Here is a 20,694-nt window from a genome sequence, read left to right as displayed (position 1 = left end):
ATTGGAAGCTAGTGTTGTTCTCCAGGCTCTGCTGAGCACAGCCCGCCTGTTCATGCGGGAAACCAAACTGCTTCTTATTATCCCTCCATCAGCAGAGTTCTGCACTGTGTGCTGGAACAGTGAGGTGGGGTGCCTTATGCAGAAACTGTGCTCAAGCCTGCTACCATGCCCCTCATTGAGGAGTGATGCAAAGATCTGAATGCAGGACTAGGCCTTGCCACTGACACAGAGGATGGAGGTGATGGTTAATGATGCAGAGGGTGGGTCCAAGCCCAACTTGCTGTATCTGCCCTACCCTACCTTGCTTGTATCATGCCCAACCTCAAGGCCTAGTGGGGGTCAGACATCTGTGCTCTTGTCCAGCCTGCTGAGTCTGCCTGGCCCTAGCCCATCTGTACTATCCTCAATGACCAGACCTAGGCAGAGTCTCACATCTTGAGCATCAGTCTGCTGAGCCCGTCTTGTGTCCTCCCCAACCTGCAGGCTTGGACCCGGTAGCACATCCTGTGGACCAGCTTCTCCTGCTGAGTGTGCCTGACCCTAGCGCTTACTAATTCTCTGGCACCACATCCAACCTCCAGACCGAGCATGGTCACACTTCCTGTGCTCCACTCCAGTCTGGTGAGTCACTAGATGCGAGCCCATGCATGCCATATCCAACCTTCAAACTTAGCCCAGGATGGTGGTGGCGCACACCTGTAATCCCAGCACTCGGGAGGCAGAGGCAGGTGGATCTCTGTGAGTTCGAGGCCAGCCTGGTCTACAGAGATAGTCCAGGACAGGCTCCAAAGCTACAGAGAAACCCTGTCTCAAAAAACCAACAAAACAAAACAAAACAAACAAACAAAAACCAAAACTTAGCCCAGGTCCCACATCCTGTGTACTGGTCCAGTTGATCCTAGGCAGCTTGTAGCACACCCAGCTTCTAGACCTAGACTGGGACGTACATCTGTGCTCCAGTGCAGCCTGGTGAGTTCTTGGCCTGCCCACACCACCCCAAATTTGAAGCCTATTGCACAGCTTGTATGGAAGCTTAGCTGGGTGTATGCCCAAGACCCCACCCATGCCATCCTCACATTTCCTGGCAGAGCTCAGGGAGCAAATCCTAAGCAGATTGAATTATTTGTCCCGCGGCTTTCTTGGTCACTCCTTAATTGGAATCACCCCCATTTCTCCAACCAAAATGACCACCAAGCAGCTGAAGGCATTGTCTACCAACTCCTCATGTCTGATTGGTTGAAAGCAATCAAACTCGGGCAACAACAGAGAAAACAACGCCAAACAAAAATATACAAACAAACCCCAAACCAAGCTTACCCTCCATAGATGCTCGTAAAATCTCATATTAGACACATAACCAGTGGAAGCCTATGAGTCAAGGTCTTATCACAAAAACACAAATATGAAGGGCCAGTACAGTATGTCATGGTCACACCCCACCCTCATACACCATAGAATCATTTTCCAAGAAGAATTACCTAGATGAACCCCAGGACACAGAACACACAGCTTAATGAATGCAAAGAGATTAGCGATGAATGTGAGGTCCACAAAAGCACAAACATACAGCAGAGCGAAATGATGAAGACGACGGAGAACCTGAAACTCAAACTGAATGAAGAGGTAGAAATAATGAAGAGACTCAAGCTGAAGGAAATGAGGTAATCAAAAAACTCATTAACCTAATTAGAAAATGTGGTGGGAAGCTCTGTAAATAGAACAGAGTAAGTAGAAGACAGAAAATGTCAGGACTTGAAGATAAAGTAGAGATATAGGGGACTTAGGCAAAGAGCATTGACAGATTTAAAAACATTCAAAAGAAATATGAAGGAACATCAAGACACTACGAAAAGACAAAATCTTAGAATTATGGACATAGATGAAGAGGAATCCTAGGCTAATGGCGTAGACTAGATATTCAACAACATCATAGAAGAAAACTTCCCCAAACCAAGGAAAGACACACACACACACACACACACACACACACACACACACACACACAAGAAACACACAGAGCATCAAATAGACAGGGCTAGAAAAGGAACTCCCACAGCATAGCATAGTTAAACACTAAAAATACAAAGAGAGGGTATTAAAAACTGCAAGAGAAAAGTCCTATAAAGGAAAATCCCAGAAAAACAAATGATTTCTCAATAGAAACATTAGAAGTCAGAATGGCCTGAAGCAATGTACTTCAGGTTCTGAATGACCACAGGTGCCAACATAGGCTATTTTACCTCGAAAAGCTAGCTGATATAGTTGAAGGAGGAAAAAAACTTTTCAAAATGATATGAACAGGCTAACTCATGTCCAACCAAACCCGATCTACAAGGAATACTGAAAGCAATACTTTAGACTGATCAGAGGAATAAGCTTAGCCAAGACAAGATAGAAAAGAAACAAAAGTATAGTTATTGAAACACAAAATAGGACTAAGAACACACATATACACACATATACACACACACATATATACACAAATACACACATGCATACACACACACACACACACACATATATATATACACACATATACACACACATGAACACACACATATACACATATACACAGAGGCAGCACCAACACATACCTTTCTTCCCAGCCCCTACTTTTTTTAGACAAGAAAGGTCTCACAGTGTAGCCCTGGCTGGCCTTGAGCTCACAGAGATCATCTGCTCTGCCTCCATAGTAATAGAATTAAAGGTGTGTGCCACCATACCCAGCATCATATACCTTTCAATAATAACTTTAAATATTAGTGGCCTCAACTCCCTGATCAATAGACACAGGTTGGCTGAATGCATTAAGAAATGAAATCCATCCACTCCTGTCTACAAGAAACTCATCTTGCCCTCAAAGGTTGGAACCGCCGTAACGTGAAAGGGTGAACAAAAGCATGCCATGCAAATCAGACCAGGAAGTGAGCGGGTGTCATCATCTTACAAGATAGAATCCAAACTGAAATACATTAGAAGAAGAGATGAAGAAGGACACTTCATTTTACTGAGGGAATTAACCAAGAAGACATTACCACCCTCACCATACATACACTTACATACACTAGAAAGTGAACAACTGGACTTAGGGAGAAAGATTAGCTCCAACTCAGTAATTATTAATAGGTAAGTAATGAATACCCTACTTTCTCCAGGAGACAGACCACCAGAGAAGCATCAGAATTGAATGATATCATAACTAGGTGGACTCAACAGTTGTCTACAGAGTATTCCACATAGACACTGAAGAATGTACATTCTACTTAGAAGGCGAGGGACTCTCTGAAATAGACCACATCATGGGATAGAGAACAAATCTTAACAAATTGAGGGAAACTGCAATAACTCTGTGTATTCTGTCTGACCACAATGCTATAAAGCTTAAAATTGACAACAAAGGAATCTCTAGTAATACTGGAGAGTAAACAACACGTTACTGAGTGATGAATGGGTTGGAGAAGGAACCCAGAAAGAAATTTAAAACTTCCTGGAATGAAATGAAAATGAAAACGCGCACGACGAAACCCATGGGACACACTGGAAACAGTCTTAGGAGGGAAGTTTTTAGTGCCAAGCGCTTACATTAAAAAAATAAATAAATCAGAACGAGCACTAATAAATGACTTAATGATGCAGCTCAAGAATTTGGAAAAACAGGAACAAACCAAACCCAAATCCAAGAGATGGCAAGAAATAATAAAAATCAGAGCAGACATATTAATGAAACAGAAACAAAGAGAACAGTTCAAAGAATGAATGACTCTAAGAGAAGACAAGGTTGACAGACCCTTGATCCAGCTAACCATCAGAAAGAAAGAAAGAGAGACCCCAAATGAACAGAATCAGAAATGAATAGGAAAACATTACAACAGACACCAAAGAAATGCAATGACTCTGAGGGGTACCGTAAAAACCCGTGCTCCATTAAGTTAGAAAATCTACAAGAAATGGATGCATTTCTGTGTTCATCCAAACTACCAAAGTTCAGCCAAGAAGAGATCAACAACCTAAACAGACCCATAACAGAAGAGGAAGTAGAAACAGTGAAGAAAAGCTTTCTGGCTAAAAACAGTCAAGGCCCAGATAGATTCACAGTGGAATTTTACCAGATGTTCAAAGAGGATCTGTAAGCAATGTGTCTTAAGTTATTAAAAACAAAACAAAACAAAAAACAGAAGGAGTACCCTCCCCAAAGTCCTTCCATGAATCCAGTATCACTCTATTTCTAAAACAGGTAAAAACACAAGAAAGAGAGAACTCCAGGCAAATATTCCTGATGAACATAAAAGTCCTCAATAAAGTATCTTCAAACAGAATACAGGTATATATATATATATATATATATATATATATATATATATATATATATATATATAATCATTCACCATGATCAAGTTGGCTTAGTCCTAGAGATATAGGGATGGATCAACATACATAAATCAATAAATGTAATAAATCATACAAATGGGCTCAATACAAAACTCACATAATCATCTAAATGGATGTAGAAAAGAACTTTGACAAAACCCAACATGCCTTCACAATAAAGTCCTGGAGAGAGCAGATGAATACTGTATATGACAAACCCCTGCTAACATCATCCTAAAGGAGAAAAATCTCTAAGCAATTCCACTAAAACCAGGGAGGAGGCAAGGCTGTGCACTAGTCCCGCTATTTCCAATGTCGTGCTTGAAGAACCAACCAGAGCAGAGACACAAATAGGAAAAGTCAATTTGTCCCTACCTCTAGATGTTATGATTTTTACATAAAAGATCCCAAAACTCCACCAGAGAGCTTCTAGAAACCGAAAGAAATGAATATGTCCAGCAGAGTGGCAGGGCACAGAATCCACATGCACAAATCAGTAGTCCTTCAGATGCTGATAACGAAGACTTTGAGAAAGAAGTAGTGGAGACACGCCCATTCACATCAGCCTCAAAAACATCGAGGGATAAACCTATTCAAGGAGTCGAAAAACTTCTAGAACAAACTTTATGCCTCTGATAAAAAGAGACTGAGGAAGACACCAGAAAACAAAACAAAACAAAACAAAACAACACTCATGCTTCCTATCTGAACCCCACTCTACCGAAACACAGATTCCATGCAATCTCAATCAGAATTAAGATTCTCCAGGAGATTCTTCACAGAAATAGAAACAAAAATCCTAAAATTCATATGAAACCACAGGAGACCCCTCCCCCGCCCCCAGAACTAAAGCAGGCTTGAACAAAGAGAAGTTTGGAAGGGTCACTATTCCAGATCTAAAGTGACACCCAGGATGGAGGTGATGGTTAATGACACAGAGGGAGGGTCAGCGGTCACAGAAACCTGTGCTTGCATCCATCACTGAAAGACAGCATCCCAGGTTCCTTCCTTCCTTCCTTTCTTTTGGGATCAGGTCTCTCTGTGTAGCTCTGGAACTAGCTCTGAGACCAGGCTGGCCACAAACTCACAGGGATCTTTGGCCTCTGCCCCCACCTCCCAGTGCTGGGATTAAAGGTGCATTGGTGCCCTCCTCTTTGTCCTTCAGACTTCTCCTCCTGTTCACTAGTGTTTCCCAGGCACCCTGTCTGTGTCTGCACACAGAGCACCCACGCAGCTGTGCTGAGTGAGACACAAGAGCCCGGGAGCAGGGTAGGATTTGAGGTCAGCGGTAACACACAGAGAAGAGCATCAACACACACGGTCGATCCCAGAAGCTCCTCCCAAGGCTCCAAGACAGAGTACACCTCTCCCTGCTTCCTGCAGCTCCCTTGGGCCTCCTTACCAGGAGGCGGGAAACTTGTGCCACAAGCCAAGTGATTTCTTCCCCGGGGAAGTTCCTCAGCTGTCCCTCACAGCAGGGAGAGCCAACCAGCGCAGTGGCCGTCCTGGGGGCCTCTGCTCTGCGCAGCTCCTCTGCTCCCGGGAGATCTTTCTCCACGTCCCGTCCTAGGGCACTCGTTCCACACTCTGGGCTTTCTCAGCTTCACTTTCACTGTAACCGCGGTACCGAGGTGTCTGTACAGGGCACAGTTCTGGGCCGCTTTCCCTTCCGAGGAAGCTGAGGTAGCTTGATGTGCAAGCCCCACCCTTCAACACCAGCCATGGCGTCAGGAGGACGCTCAAGCTCCAGGGAACCCAGACAGCAGGGAGGCAGTCCGAAGCTGGCGGCACAGACCCAGGCTGCACCCAAACCACACTGCGAAACGAAGCCAGGAAGCCAGGAGTCTGGGGCCTCCAGGCCCCTGGCACCTTCCCTTCCTCCCGGGCCTCCTGCCCAGCCCGCACAGTGTAGGTCACGGGTGCAAGGGGCTTTCTTGGCGCCCGATAATGACATAACTGATGTGCGCGGCTGAGAAAGCCCAGGAGCTGCCCTCCGCAGGAGCCAAGCCGCTGCAGCTTTTCTTCCAACCTTGCTGTACACTACCCTATGGCTCCCAGCCCAGGGTCTATTTAGGCCCCGCCCTCTGCTGCCCCTGCTCGCCCTCTGGCAGGTCCTGCCTCTTTCCTCCCTCAGGCCCCTCCCATCTCTCCTGGGAGGTCCTGCCCTCCCTCCAAAGGCCCGGTCCTCCCACATAAGGCCCCGCCCTACAGACCCCGCCCACCACCCTAGGCTCCTCCCACAGGCCACACCCTCCATCAGGCCACGCCCTCTCCCACCTGGTCCTTCCCTCCCTCTCAGAGGCTCTGCCCTCCCTCCAGCAGGTGAAGCCCTCTCTTCTCACCTACTAGGCCATAGCAAGCCTGAGGACCAGAGACTCCCAGAGCATTCCATATTCTGAGCCCTTATTGTGCAGAGAACCCATTTGGTTCCAAGACTTGGACAAAGGCAGTCGGCTGTGCCAGAGCCGGAGCAATGTTGAAAAGGTGGTGACTGAGTAACCCAGAGAATGGATGGCTGGGGTCTATGAAGGACCACGCCCTGTCCCGAGGAGGTGGAGGGACTATGGAGTCCCAAGGTCAAGGCTACCCCAGCTGGGACACTCAGGGCAGACGTGCCACCATCTTTCCCCAGAGAGAAGGGGCCAGGACTTTGGGACCCTCTGCACTCCCTGCTCAGGATGAGAGTAATTCCTCAACGCCTCATGAAAGGCAGTACAGGCTTCCCGTGACCAGGAAGAGGGCCATGTGCGACTTCAGGGTGAGGTGGCCGGAGATCGTAAACAAGGACCAGGAGGTGCGGAGAGAGGACCTGCTCCCGTCTGAACTGCATCCCCTTGACAGGAAGTCCCATGACATCATAAGCTTATGCTCCTCGGGGTCCAGCATCAGCCTCGGACAACAGGAGAGCAGCCACAGTGATTTCCAGGATTCCCAAGGAACCCCTGCCTGCTTCCTGGTGGCTCCACACATGACCATTCTCAACAACTATCTGAAGCCAGAGTCAATGACCAGGCTGGAGAAGAGGGTGAGGAAGAAGACCGTAGTGGCCATGAATCAGCTGGAGATGGAGATGGAAGCTGCCAAGTTCCGGAGGGCAGTGTTGCTGAAGGACACAAGGGAGCTGCAGGAAGAAAGAGAGCTGGAGGAAGTGGAAGATAAGCCCTTCTTGGAGTACCTCAAGAAGAGAAACCAGATAGCCCAGGAGAAGTACGACTTCGTGTGGAATGATTACAACCAGCAGTGTCAGGAGATAGAGGACAGGAGGCGAGAGCTGGTCTCTGACTACACCTCCCGCCAGGCTGACTTCCAGAAGCAGCTGGGGCAGGGCAAGAGGCTGAAGGCCAGTTTGAGGAGGAAGCTGAAGGCCCTGGAGCCCATAGCACAGATAAAGCAGAGCCAGGAGGAGGAGAAAAAGGCCCTAGAGCTGGAAGAAGCCAGCATAGTGGCTGACATCCCTTTCATGGACCGAGAGGCACACTTGCAGTTCCTGAAGGAAAGGGCCGACCTGCAGAAGCAAGTGGAGGAACTGAACCTGCTGGAGTCAGGGGAGGACATCACCAGGGAGCTGAAGAAGAAGACCAAGGCCTTGGAGGCTAGGGTCCAACAAGCTCACAAGGACTTCTGCAAGGGTGTCATTGCTGAGAACAGGAAGCTGCGATCAGAGATCCGACAGCTGGATCAGGAATTCTGCAAGCTGGAAGCCAGAAGGGAGAAGCTGGAGCGGCGGAAACAGAAATGGAAAGAGCAGCAGTGGTACCTGGAGGCCCTGGCCCGGGGGAGGCAGCGCCTGCAGCAGCAGGAACTCCGCCCCCCAAAACCACAGGCCACTCCACACCCAACCCAGGGCTGTCTACGGGGTGCCAGGCCGAGAGCCACTCCTAAGTAATGGCTGCCGTGTCCCAGGAAGGACTGGAGCTCAGGTTGGGAGTAGCACACAAGACTTGATGATGTCATCAGGATACTGCAGGAAGGGCAGACACACCAAGGGGATGGAGGGCTGAGTGACCTCCTCAGAGAGGCAGAGGGGTCCTGGCCTGGCCTGTCTCTCAGGCTTGGGTCCCTCACAGCAGCCTGAAGGGCTCTCCTAACCAAAAGCTTCCCAGCATATGGGAAACTTGGTTCTTTAGACTCCATACTCTCCATGACAACAAGATCCCCGGTGTAGTGTAGACTTCCTGACAACAGGGTGCATCTGTAATCAGCACCTTCCACACAGTCACACCATCACACAGTAGTGGGACTGGTGTCACAGGTGGGTGCAGGGTGTTCTCTGGGTTCTTTGTACTTGTGTGTGGCTGAGGCTGGATTGGTCTGCAGAGCTGTGGGTTGTGATGTGGCGTGTGGCCCCGGGTTTGGGTCCTGTGGTCCTGTGTGTCTGAGTCCTGCGTGTTGCTGCAGACAAAAAGCCTCAGCATCACACTGTAGATTTTTAACTTCCACTTAGCTATAAAATGAACTCATTTAAAACTGTGCTGAAAATGAACGTACCTTTGGCTTACAGATTTAGCTTGCATGTGAAATGTTTTGTTCTTAAACAATGTTATTGAAAAATAAGAGCCTGGCTGTGATTGTTCACAATAAAACTCTGCTTATCATTACCCAAGCACACAGCTCCTTCTTTTTATGTAGAACAAATAACTGTGGGGCACTTAAAATGAAAGCGGCTCGCACCCTTGAAGTCATGGCTACTACATGCAGATCGCTAAGGGATAATGGAAGGAAGCCAGGCTGAACTCTGCTGCCGCCGAGACCTCTGACTTAACTACGAAGTCCCTATCAGGCAGGGCTGTCCCGTATCCGCCTGCTCACTTGTGCCTCACCCAGCTCTTTGAGGAGCAATTGAAGTGTTTGGAACTCAAGCGCTCTACCCAGAAGCCTTTATCTGGCTCTCCCTCCTTGTTATTGAGCACCTACGGTGTGCAGGGGGACGTGATAACTCCACAGATTCAACACAGTAGGATTCAGGGGGCCCCTGGCCACTTGGAAACACAGGATAGAAATCCAGGACCTACATCCTGAGACATACACAAGGCAGAGAGCTGCTGTTGGGATAGGCTGGCGTAGGGGTGTTGCTGAGGAAACTGGTGGACATGATGTGCACTGATTGAAATCTTCCCTAAAGCCACCAGACTGGCCTAAGTCTTCATGAGGTGCCGAGGCTTGTGTTAGGTGAGGTACTGGGGTCAGTATCACATGACCTGCCAGCCTGCACCAACCACCCTCTCTGCCATCTTCATCCAATTCCCCGTGCAGCATTTACTGTTCTGTGTACCGTGTCCACCCTCATGTGGGCGTTTTCAGTGGTCAGGGTTGAGCAGCAAAGGACCAGTAAGCAGCACCCCTCCACGGCCTCTGCATCAGCTCCTGCCTCCAGGTTCCTGCCCTGCCTGAGTTCCTGTCCTGACTTCCTTCAGTGACAGATTATGGATATAGGGGCATAAACCACATAAACAAACCCTTTCCTCTCCAGCTTGCTTTTGGTCCTGGTGCTTCGCCATGGTAACCCTTGCTAGGACAGGCCCCTAACTGACTGGATCTTCACCTGTTTCAGCATTGGCATGGGCCCCATCACTTGGTTCCATGGAAGCCTATGGGGAGCATGATGGTTCCGACATTTCTCTAGGCTCCTGTTGCTGCATCCCCATTTTTCTTGGACCTGAACGTTCCTGGATAACGGACGGATAACTGATACTTCAGGCACCCTGCACACAGGATGGACCACAGCATCAAATCTTCTCCAAATGGACCTTGCCCTAGGTACAGTCCTGGTCCTGGTCTGGGGGCTCTCTCTCACTTCTCACACCCCTCCCCATTCCTCCTCAGGGCCATCACAGCAGCCCCACTGGACAGCTGCAAACAACGGCTTCTGAGTAACAACACTTCCTGCAGCAGGGCAGCATTCAAACGACAGTCCACCTTGGTTGATTGTTTCCAGGTTGCAGACAGGGAAACTGAGGCTCGATTAGGAGAAGCCATTTGCCCAGGCCACAGGAAATCAGATCTAGGCCTCACGGAAAGCCTGTCTGTGCCAAGCCTGGGTTCTTAACTAGCAGTTCACACCATGCTCTGAGAAAGCCACAGGTCCATGTCTTCACGAAGTGTGTCTGGCTCGGTTCTGTGTCGGAAAATGGGGTTAAACTGTTACAAATGACATCCTGAGGTTGGGTCTCACTGCTCTCCATGGCTGAACCACAAGTTCCCACATTGTCACAAACACGATGCTGTCTGATCTCAGGTGTCCAGCCTTACTTCTTAAGAAGGCGCTGTCTGCTCTCTGGGGGAAACCCTGCATTTATTATATATCCCTTGGTAGTAATTAACTTTGCTTCATGTATTGCTATGAAGAGTGCCCAACAAAACCAATGTGAAACTTGTTAGTCTGGGTGCCTTTATTTCGGTAAATAAGCCGTCTGTGCTGTGTTTTGGGGGGTGTTTTAAAGCACCCTGAAAGGTGAGGATGAGAATAATATGACAGTACCTTTGGGAGGGGAGGTGGGGAGGAGCTGGCTTCATGTGGCAGGGGTGGGGGAGGGTAATCCTTCCAAAAGTCCGCTTGTGCCTTTGAACTCGGGGTCACATGGATGCATTGCCCCTTCAACAAGGATGCAAACAGCCCGTAAAGAGGTCATGGTAGCTTTCACTGTGGTCCTGAGTGAGGTGAGGTCAGGACTTTGGTGGAAATTTTCATCTGCCAGGACTTCCAGCCCGGCTCTGGGGATAGAATGCTCCCCATTGCCAGCAGAGGGCAGTGTTCGGGCTTCTTACCCCAGCCAGGGGTGGGGGAGCCTGGGCGTAGGGAAAACGCCTTAGGTGAGGTTTGTACCTATGCACCTGGAGTTTGCCTTCCATAGTATACACAGGAAGAAATGATGATCCAGCCGTCCTGTCTCCCTTTATCCCTTCCAGACAAGTGTTGAACCCTTACATTGTCATCATGCCCTTGAAAGGTCATCCAAGAGGCATTTGCAAGATGACTTAGGCAGGCAAACATGGAAAACCGCCAAAGCTTACGCACTTATTTAAATGTGAATTATATACATACATACTCATGATTCATCCATCAATCTGCTAATTTCAGTGGAGAGGCAAGTCCATTTATATGCACCCTTAAGGCATTCACAAAGCAGCTGGTAATAGAACTGGGCTGAGAAAATAACAAAATGCAGAACAGCCCTGTTTTCTTAGTCCATTCTTCAGCGTGGTCCGGAGTTGGGTCTCATGTTTTTTCAAACATCTACAGCAGGGGACTCTTGGAGGTCCTAGATCTGCCTCCGGGCTTCTGCAACGCATCAGCTCTCTGTTGCTATCACATTCTGACAAGACCCTTAAGCGAGGATGGGGTACCTTTTTTTTTTTTTTGTCTCCCAGGTTAAGAAGGACACAGTCCATTGCGACCAGGAAACCTGGCCGCAGAAGCATGTGTCATCTGGTCACACAGGGTCTGCACCCAGGAAGCAGAGTGTGGACAGGAAGTGGGGCTGACTACAAAAATCTCACAACCTACCCCCAGGGCCTAACTTCCTCCACGGAGTTTCCATTTTCTAATAGCTCCACAACTTTCCAAAGTAGCATTAGCGGTTGGGGACCAGGTAGTCAAACACACGAGTCTGTGGGGGCCATCTCGCAATCACATCACGACATCACGTCCCTGATGATGGCCATATATAGTCTCATGGCCATCTCATGCATCTACCCCAACCTCAAAAGTCCCCAGGGTCTTTTAGTGGTCCCTTAGCTGTGAGCCTCTGTAAGGTCAAAAGGCATGGTCGATATGTCTAGCATAGGACGGTCGAGTGAATGTTCACATTCCAAACAGGAGGGCACAGCAAGAAAAGATCAGACCAAACTCTCCAACTTCATGTCAGGCATCTGGGGCTCATGATGGAAGACACTGGGTCCCAAAGGGCTTGGGTATCCTCCTCTCCTCTCCTTCTACCATCTGCAGAACCCACAGCCTCTCCCTCGGTCTGGCTCTACTCTATGCCTGCAGCTTCCCTTGGTGGACGCCCCACGGTCCTGGCACTTGCAATATCCCACAGTCGCCATCATAACTTCATCTTTATCTTCACATTTTCACGACCTGGCCTCTTGGGCCCTCTTTGCAGAGACTCTGCTCCTGCCTCACCTGGTGGGGCCTCAGTGGCTGTTGGGAATCTTCACACAAGCCTCCAGAACCCCCTTCACTACAGGGAGTCTCTTCAGGCCATTCTTAGGTCAGGCTCTCTTTAAAAGGGCATTTGCATGCTCACAATTGGGAGCCTTCATGGTGGGCTCTTCTCTCACAGTGCCTTTCTTCTTAACCTGTGCAGAATAGGGCGGTTTCTGACAGGCCTAACCTTTGCAGGGCTCCACACCTCACATTTTTCTGGTTGCTCTACAGTACCTGGTGCTCTCTCTCACTGCAGACACAGATGAGAGAATCAGCCATGCCACAGATCCTGTAATGCTTGATTCCAGACTCAAGTTCTCAGGACATAGGCAACATGCAGGTCTTTACCCTCATGTCACACAGGCAACTTCTAGCCCAGTTCCCATGGAGCTCTTATTCCCTCTGCTGGCTAGTTTTAATGCCAATTTGACGTAGGCTAGGATTGTGTGAAAGGAGAGAGTCTCAAGTGAGAAAGTGCCTCCATAAGATACAGCTGTAAACCACCGGGCAGTGGTGGCACACGTCTTTAATCCAAGTATTCTGGAGGCAGAGGCAGGTGGATCTGTTCTAATTCGAAGCCAGCTTGGTCTACATCATGAGTTCCAGGACATCCAGGGCTACCTCCCTCAAACAAACAAACAAACAAACAAACAAACAAACACACAAACACACACACACAAAATGAAGAAGAAGAAGAAGAAGAAGAAGAAGAAGAAGAAGAAGAAGAAGAAGAAGAAGAAGAAGAAAAAGAAAAAGAAAGAAGAAGAAGTAGCAGCCATGTGGAACAAGCCAGTGAGCAGCACCCCTCCATGGCCTCTGCATCAGCTCCTGCCTCCAGGCTCCTGCCCTGTTTGGGTTCCTGTCCTGACTTCCTTCAGTGATGGACAGTGAGTGATATAGAAGTACAAGCCAAATAAACCCTTTTCTTCCCATGCCACTCTAGAATGCAGTTTTCTCTCCAAAGCTTCAGAGATGACCCCAGCATTGGTCCTTTCTTTGACGGACACCCCCAGCCTCCAGCTGAGGTAGACCTCTCTAAGTGGACCATCCCTCCCTTGCCTCCAGCTTACATGGATGTTGTCTTTGCTGCTGGGACGCTTGGCCTCTCTCTCTTCACCCACCTTCCTTCTTTTCCATCCTTTCTTGGAAAATGCTGCCTCCTCACCACCCTTCTTGATTCATCCAGGCTTCCTTGCTGCCCATCCACCATTCAAGACTATCGTCACTCTGTTTGAGGCCCGCTTCCAGGAACCACAGACATCGATGTCCCATGACCCCCACTGAAGATGAAAAAAAAAAAAAACTGCAGCCAGAGAAAAGGCCTGGGCCTCACAGCTGGGAAGAAAAGGAGGTGGAATTCTGTCCCTGGCCCATGAGATCAGCTGTTCAAGATTTGTGGGGCTTTTGGCTCAGCTGGAGCGGGGAAGGCCAAGGCCAAGCTCCAGGGACAGCTTTACATGATAGTCCAGTTGCACACACACACACACACACACACACACACACACACACACACACACCGAGGAATAAATAGAAGATCCAGAAATGAACCCACACAGTGACAGCCATGTGATCATTGACAAAGGTGTCCAAGTCAGACACTCTAAAGAAATAAAAACCTTCAGCAAATGGTGCAGGGGAAAATTGTAACATAACAGGAAAGGATCTATACCACCCTCCAAAAAAAAAAAAAAATCGATTCATCATGGATCAAAAACTTCACTTTAAGACCAGAAATGGCAACTGTTAGAGGAAATAGAAGAAAACACTCCAAGATGCTGGCACAGAAAAGGGCTTTTTAGGGCGTCCAACAGCTCAGGGAAAAGGCAGCAAAAATCAAGAGACTGGACGACTGGACGTCATGGGACTTGAAAGTGAGAGAAGCCTCCAGCCGACCTAAGGGATGGCAGTCAGAGCGTTAGCTCCATGCCAATGTCACGTCAGAGGATAGATAGCTAGTGTCTGTAAAGACCAGGAAAAATAAACATCCCCCAATAACCTTATCAATCAGTGAGCGCATAACCAAACAGACAGTTCTCCAAAAACAAACACAGGCCAATAAAGACGAGAGAGAGAAAAAAAAAAAAGTTCAGTGTCCTTAGTCACAAAGGAGAGACGGATGTGAAGTCCATCTCTCCTAGTCAGAAAGACCACACACGCTGATTCGGATGTGGGGGCTGTGCAGAGACAACCACGGGTCTCCAGACACCGGAAGTAGAACTCCGAGCAGTTCTCTGGGTAGACCACAAATGACCTAAGCTGGCCTTACGCAGAGAGCTCACGCATCCAGGCCTGTTGCTGTTCACAATGGCCGAGTGATGTGGCCAGCTTAGATATCTGTGGACAGATGTGTGCATAAAGAAAACGTGGCGTGTTTACACAATGGGTTGTGTTCAGCCATAAGGAAAAACGAAATTACGTCATTTGCACAAAAATATGGGGACCATCGTGCTAAGCAGAATAGCCAGATTCAGACAAGTGCAACATTTTCTCCCGTCTGCAAAATCCAGATTTTTTTTTTAAGATAAGGAGGACTTTTTGAGGGGAACTGAAAGCGTGGATGGGGGGCAAATAAGGGTGTGGGGATGGATCTGGTTAAGTTGTACCAGAGACACCACAACAAAACCCATCCATCAGCTTACACAATGAATTACACTACAAAGATTATTCACAACGAAGACAGTAGGCGCGTGGGACCCATCTGCGGCTCACAGAGCCAGAGGCCCTTGGACTCCTGCTTCTGGCCTCTTCCCAGCTACCTGGCTCTGCCAGGAAGACTATTTCTCCAGACACCACCATCTGTCCCTGTCCCCATCTCACAGAGGGCAGTGGGAGGAGGCGGCTGAGAGGCCTCCAGAGGCTCGCTCTCTGTCTCTGTCCCCTCCAGCAGTCCTTGTTAGCTGGCCTCCAGGCAGGGCTATGACCTCAGATATAAGCACCCGGACCTAGCACCTTCAATCTGGCCTCAGCGTTGCCCTCCTGGGGAGCTGGGGGGCTGTGTTCCCGATGGACATGTTTTGGTTGTGCCCAGGGAGTGTGGGAAGCAGCCTAGGGCCACTGTCCCCATTCATCAATCATTTTCAGCCATTTGTCACTTCCTGGTCACTTAATGTAGACCAAGGTCTGGCCAGTGAAGACCAGCCCCTGACTGACAGGGACGTCTGCCCTAGCTGCGGAAGGCAGACAAGGAGAAACTATAGCGGGGTGGGGGTACATGGCACAGCACCCTTCATGCCTGCCCACATCAGCCATTTGCTCCTTCAAACCTGGGGGCTGCCAAGATGACTTGCTGTGTAAAGGTACCTGATGCCAAGTCTGATGGCCCCTGTTTGGGACCCACAAGTTGTCCTATGACCGCCTCACACTTGCTGTGACATGCACGCCCCAACCTCCACTCACAATACATACATAAATAAATAATAGAAATAGAACATAAGGACCTCAGCACATCTCGCTCCACCTCCATCTTTAGTTAAGCTCTGCATCAGAAGCCTTCCTCCCCTCCTTTATGTTAGATCCCCGGTGGCCACGACCCTCCCTTACGCTGTAAACTGAAGCCACGTGTGGATTGTTTGTGCACACCCTCCCTGAACATCAGCCACCTTAGAACGAGTTCCTAAGACTAGGGACCCCTCTCTTCCTGCTTTGCTGGCTGTGTTGCTGTGGCAACCCCAAGGCTCTGCAGCTTCCTGGCAAGTACTAGATACTCAGTTAATCCTGACTGAAACAATAAAGCAGGAACCAGCTCTTCCCCACCGGTCTGGGTGAGGGGCGCCTCAAACACTCACAACTGGATGTCCAGGAAGATCCGCTTCTCCTCCCCGACGTGAATCTTCCACACACAGTCTTCACCTTCTGCATAAGGCTCTGGCCAGTTTGGAGACAGCACCACTCCAGCCACGGCAGAGAGCTCCCCACCACACATGGCTGTAACAGACAGACAGACAGACAAGAAGACACCATTGTGAGGAAGCCAACAGAGCATTGGTCGGGAGTATGGGAGATAAAGTTGGCATCTGTGGGTCCCTGTGCAACATGACTATGCACCCACATGGGGTGGAGTTGGGGACAGGATGTGTGTATATGTGCAGGTATGCACCTGCATGTGTGTGTGTATGCATTTATGTGTGTGTGTGCACGCGCGCGCATGCATGTGTGTGGAGATGGCTGGCCTCATCTGCAGCTCTGAAAGAGCAGAGGTTGGCAGTGACTTCCCCACTGAGGTTCTCCAGCTTTGGATAAGGTGTGTATGGTCTCATAGCCTCAGCCTCCTTCCTTGTGTGGTCAGGAAATGCCCTTGCCGGCCCACCGGCTTATGATGGAGCATGACCGAGCTCACCACATCAGCTTGCAGCACCTCCCCTGGACCCACTGAATGCCCAGATGGCAACCAGGCTCAAGGTTCTGAAAGATTCGGCCTGGACCAGAAGCAGAGATGCGGCGGTGACGGCTTCTTTCTCAGTTCTGTTCTGTTTACTGCCTTGGAAAGTCCTCAATGCAGCAGAGGCTGGAGCCTCAATAAATGCTGCTCCGTTAATGTAACACATTTAATTCAGGGACCAGTCCCTCACCAGGGCAAGGCTGTGACTTCACGCCAACTGCCAGGTGGTTGCTGGGAGTGAGGACAGCCTTTATTCCTCCATATACCAGAGCTCAGTGGCTTTGGATACAGGAACTGGGTGGGGGTTGTCACATCCAACATTGTCCAGGCCCTGAGAACAGGGAGGCAAAGCTTACTCTGTCTCTTCCAGTGACCCTAGAATGGGCTTGGGCATGTACCTTCCATGTCTGATTCATCATCATGAACGGGGCTGGTGTCTACTGTATGTGGCTGTAGAGAGGGTTTTGTCATGAGGGACAATGCAGCCCTCAGCAGGGTGATGGTCCTTCATGAGACCCAGAGCTGCCGTGTGCTGTTGACTGGGTTGTGTACTGAGGCAGCGTAGGGGGATTATATAGGATCTGACACCATAGAGGCCTCTCCTGCCATAGCAGCTGTGCACTGCAGGTCTTGGGCCAGCAGGAAAGAGCAGCTCCTAAAATGGACCATTTTGTGGCTCCCCAAGAACCAGCAACAACCAGATCCGGAGTACCGTTGGTCTAGAAAGGGTCTCATCCTAAAACCAATATGTCACGTGGCCAACATCTTCTAGGCTGGGGCCTTGTTCTTTGCAGCTGGTGTTGTGGGAGGTGGTGACTCACCTCTACATAAAGGCTCTGTGTCATTCCAGTATGGGTCACGCACATTGACACACTCAATGACGGCTGGGCCCTGCTCCAGAGAGTGGCCGGGGTCGCAGGTGAACTCCACAATGGTGCCGATATTATAGGTGGGGTCTGAGGTGGTGAAGTTCCCGTTCTGGATGTAGGGTTCATAGCAGTGGCCTTTCTCAAAGGCTGAGGTGGGGAGACAGAGAGCAGCAGTGGCCAGATGAGGTAAAGGACACCCTTCACTGCTTAAAAGCAGCTCAAAGAATAGGCACCCCAGAGCTAGGCATGGAGGCTCACATCTGGATTCCTAGCTCTAGAGAGGCCAAGACAGTGTGTTCAAGGCCAGCCTAGGCTACATAGCGATTTCCAGGATAGCCTGGCCTACTGCGTGGGACCCTGCCTCAGAACAGAATGGTGCCTCTGACCTGGGCCAGGCACCTGGACTCTTGGGGCCTTAGTTTTTCTCATGTGTGATACCAATTAGACCTTCTGCCCCCAGCCCTGAAGAGATGCAGTGTTTTCATTTCTATGCCTCAGCACTCTGGATCCTGTCATTGGACACACAATGTCTGGCCCTCATTAGGACCACCCACTCCTGGGGAAGCCTGAGATATAATCCCTAGGGTACATGGAATACCATGGTCTAAGCAGGATACCCTGCTGTTCTGGGAAGGGGGAAGAAAAGGGAGGAAGGGAGGGATGGATGGATGGACAGAGGAAGGGGGTGCACCAGGTGCCAGCATAAGAGGTGCTTAGCAGGACAATGACATTAATAAAACTGAAAGTCCCTCTGGGAAATCACAGGCTAGTCTGGCACTGTGTCTCTCACCTTTTATACCTCCATATCCCCCATTCCAGGCCCAGGTTCAGCCCTACATACTTTCCATGCTCCCAAGCTCCACCTTACAAGAAGGGGGTCCCTCACCCTCAAAGCGGATGTTGAAGGCAGAGGCTGCCTGGCCTTGGTCAGACGTGAACTCGATGCGGATGCTGCTGCCCTCGCTCAGCAGGCCCTCGAAGGGCACGCTCTCTGTTCGGAGCGAGTCGTACAGGAGGGCCGAGGTGTTTGTTCGTCCACTGTAGACAATCATCCTGGCCGGAGAAAGGACAGAGGGGTGCTGACATGTCTTCTTGGGTCAGTGACACTGCGGCCAGAGGGGAAAGGGGTGCGTGGGAATGCTGATCTGTCTGAACTCAAATCCCACCTTTTTAGTCTTCCCTGTTCCTCACAAAAATGGAGACTGCCTGCTTACCCTGAGTCCCTCAGGGATGCAGGGTGGGTTGTGAGTGAGGGAATGTCCCAGGGTAGTTACTGTGTCATGGGTTACTCTCCTGAGAGGTTTGGACAGCAGTGCAGTCAGGTTATCCTAGTGAAGGCTACTATTGCTGTGACGAAACACCATGATCAAAAGCAACATAGAGAGGAAAGGGTTTATCTGGCTCACACTTCAGCATGGCTGTTCATCACTAAAGGAAGCCAGGATAGGAACTCAAACAGGGTGGGATCCTGGAGGCAGGAGCTGATGCAGAGGCCATGGCAGCAGGGTGGGGGTGGTGGTGGTGGTGGGGGTGGGTGGGAGGGGTGGGGAGACTGCTTACTGGCTTGCTCTCATGGCTTGCTCAGTCTGCTTTCTTATAGAACCCAGGTCCACCAGCCCAGGGATGTCCCCACCCACCATGGACTGGGCCCTCCCCCATTGATCACTAAATGAGAAAATGCCTTAGAGCTGGATCTCACTGAGGCATTTCCTCAACGGAGGCTCCTTCCTCTGATGACTCTAGCTTGTGTCAAGTTGACACACAAGTACACAGGTGACATCCCACTCTTCATTAGCTGTCTGTCTTAGCTCTGCAGGCTAAGGTCTGTCACTCGGCTCTTCTGAAGCAGGAGCGGGGTGGGCACCCAGCGTCCCACTCAGAGTCTGGCTTGTTGCCACTGGATATTACAGGGCCTGGGTGTAGAAAGGTGTCATTTGGGGAACTCCTGTGTAAATGCCCCCCATCACTCTGTCCTGGCTGTAGAAGCAAGCTGTCACCCTTGAGGACGCCTTGAAGACAGACAGGGCTTCTCTTCCCAGCCTCTGCCCCCTCTTCCTCTGAGAGCTTCTGCTTCAGCCCCATGGGTTGCATGGCTTCCTTCCTTGATCTCTGTGTTCCCCCTCAACACCTCCAGTTCTACCAGCCAGGAGCTCCTTGCTTTGGGGTCCTTTTAGTGCAATCTTCTGAAAAGTTCATGCCCCCCTTGTTTCTGGGTAGAATCTTGTCAGGGATCTGAGTTCATATAACTCACATACTGGGACATTGAAGCTATTGTTTTCTTTCAATAACGTGCATAAGGAACATGAAACTGTCCAGCTGCAGACACTGCAGACACTGAGCGCTAGGATCTCTGGGGCCAGCTTGGTTTCTCTGTAGGTGTCCGGGACAACAAGCTGAGCGGACTGTCTCTGGATCATTTGTCAGAATCTGCACAGCTTTCAGAAAGTTCCCGTTTTGATCTGTCTCTCTATCTCTCACTGTATTTGTCTCTGTCTCTCTTTGTCTGTCTGTCTGTCTGTCTGTCTGTCTTGTCTCTCACTATAGCTCCCCCTCATTCCCCCTGCTCCAGTTCTCACTCAGGTCTTGCACATGCTAGGCAATAGCTCTACCACTGAGCTACATCCACAGCCCTTGGTTGGTTGATATATGTATGTATGTATGTATGTATGTATGCATGCATCTATCTATCTATCTATCTATCTATCTATCTATCTATCTATCTATCTACCTACCTACCTACCTACCTACCTACCTACCTACCTACCTACCTACCTATCTATCTATCTATCTATCTATCTATCTATCTATCTATCTATCCATCCATCCTGGCCCTGAACTTACAGCCCTCCTCCCTCAGCCTCTTGAGTGCTGGGATTACAGATGTATGATGCCATTCTTGGCTTTCTCATTCTTTTTCTTTTCTCCTCTGC

At 49.5% G+C, this 20,694-nt stretch overlaps 2 protein-coding genes across 4 annotated transcripts in view; one reads left to right on the top strand and one right to left on the bottom strand.

The window, feature by feature from the left end:
• Nucleotides 1–20,694, bottom strand: part of Sez6l (seizure related 6 homolog like) — a 158,601-nt gene that overhangs the window by 24,290 nt on the left and 113,617 nt on the right. For all 3 annotated transcript variants that reach the window (XM_036172644.1, XM_036172645.1, XM_036172647.1), the window contains exons 7-9: nucleotides 18,651–18,817; nucleotides 17,717–17,911; nucleotides 16,303–16,441 (exon numbers count right to left, since the gene is read on the bottom strand). In XM_036172644.1, the coding sequence (XP_036028537.1) occupies nucleotides 16,303–16,441; nucleotides 17,717–17,911; nucleotides 18,651–18,817 (501 nt within the window). The remainder of the gene's footprint in view (nucleotides 1–16,302; nucleotides 16,442–17,716; nucleotides 17,912–18,650; nucleotides 18,818–20,694) is intronic.
• Nucleotides 6,932–8,254, top strand: LOC118572569 (coiled-coil domain-containing protein 121-like). Its single transcript, XM_036172290.1, has one exon. The coding sequence runs from the start codon at nucleotides 6,932–6,934 to the stop codon at nucleotides 8,252–8,254; it is 1,323 nt and encodes a 440-aa protein (XP_036028183.1).

Source organism: Onychomys torridus, chromosome 22 (assembly GCF_903995425.1).
Source record: "Onychomys torridus chromosome 22, mOncTor1.1, whole genome shotgun sequence".
NCBI classification, from domain to species: Eukaryota; Metazoa; Chordata; class Mammalia; order Rodentia; family Cricetidae; genus Onychomys; species Onychomys torridus.
Note: the sequence above shows the minus strand (reverse complement) of the source record. Positions and strands in the feature narration are given on the sequence as shown.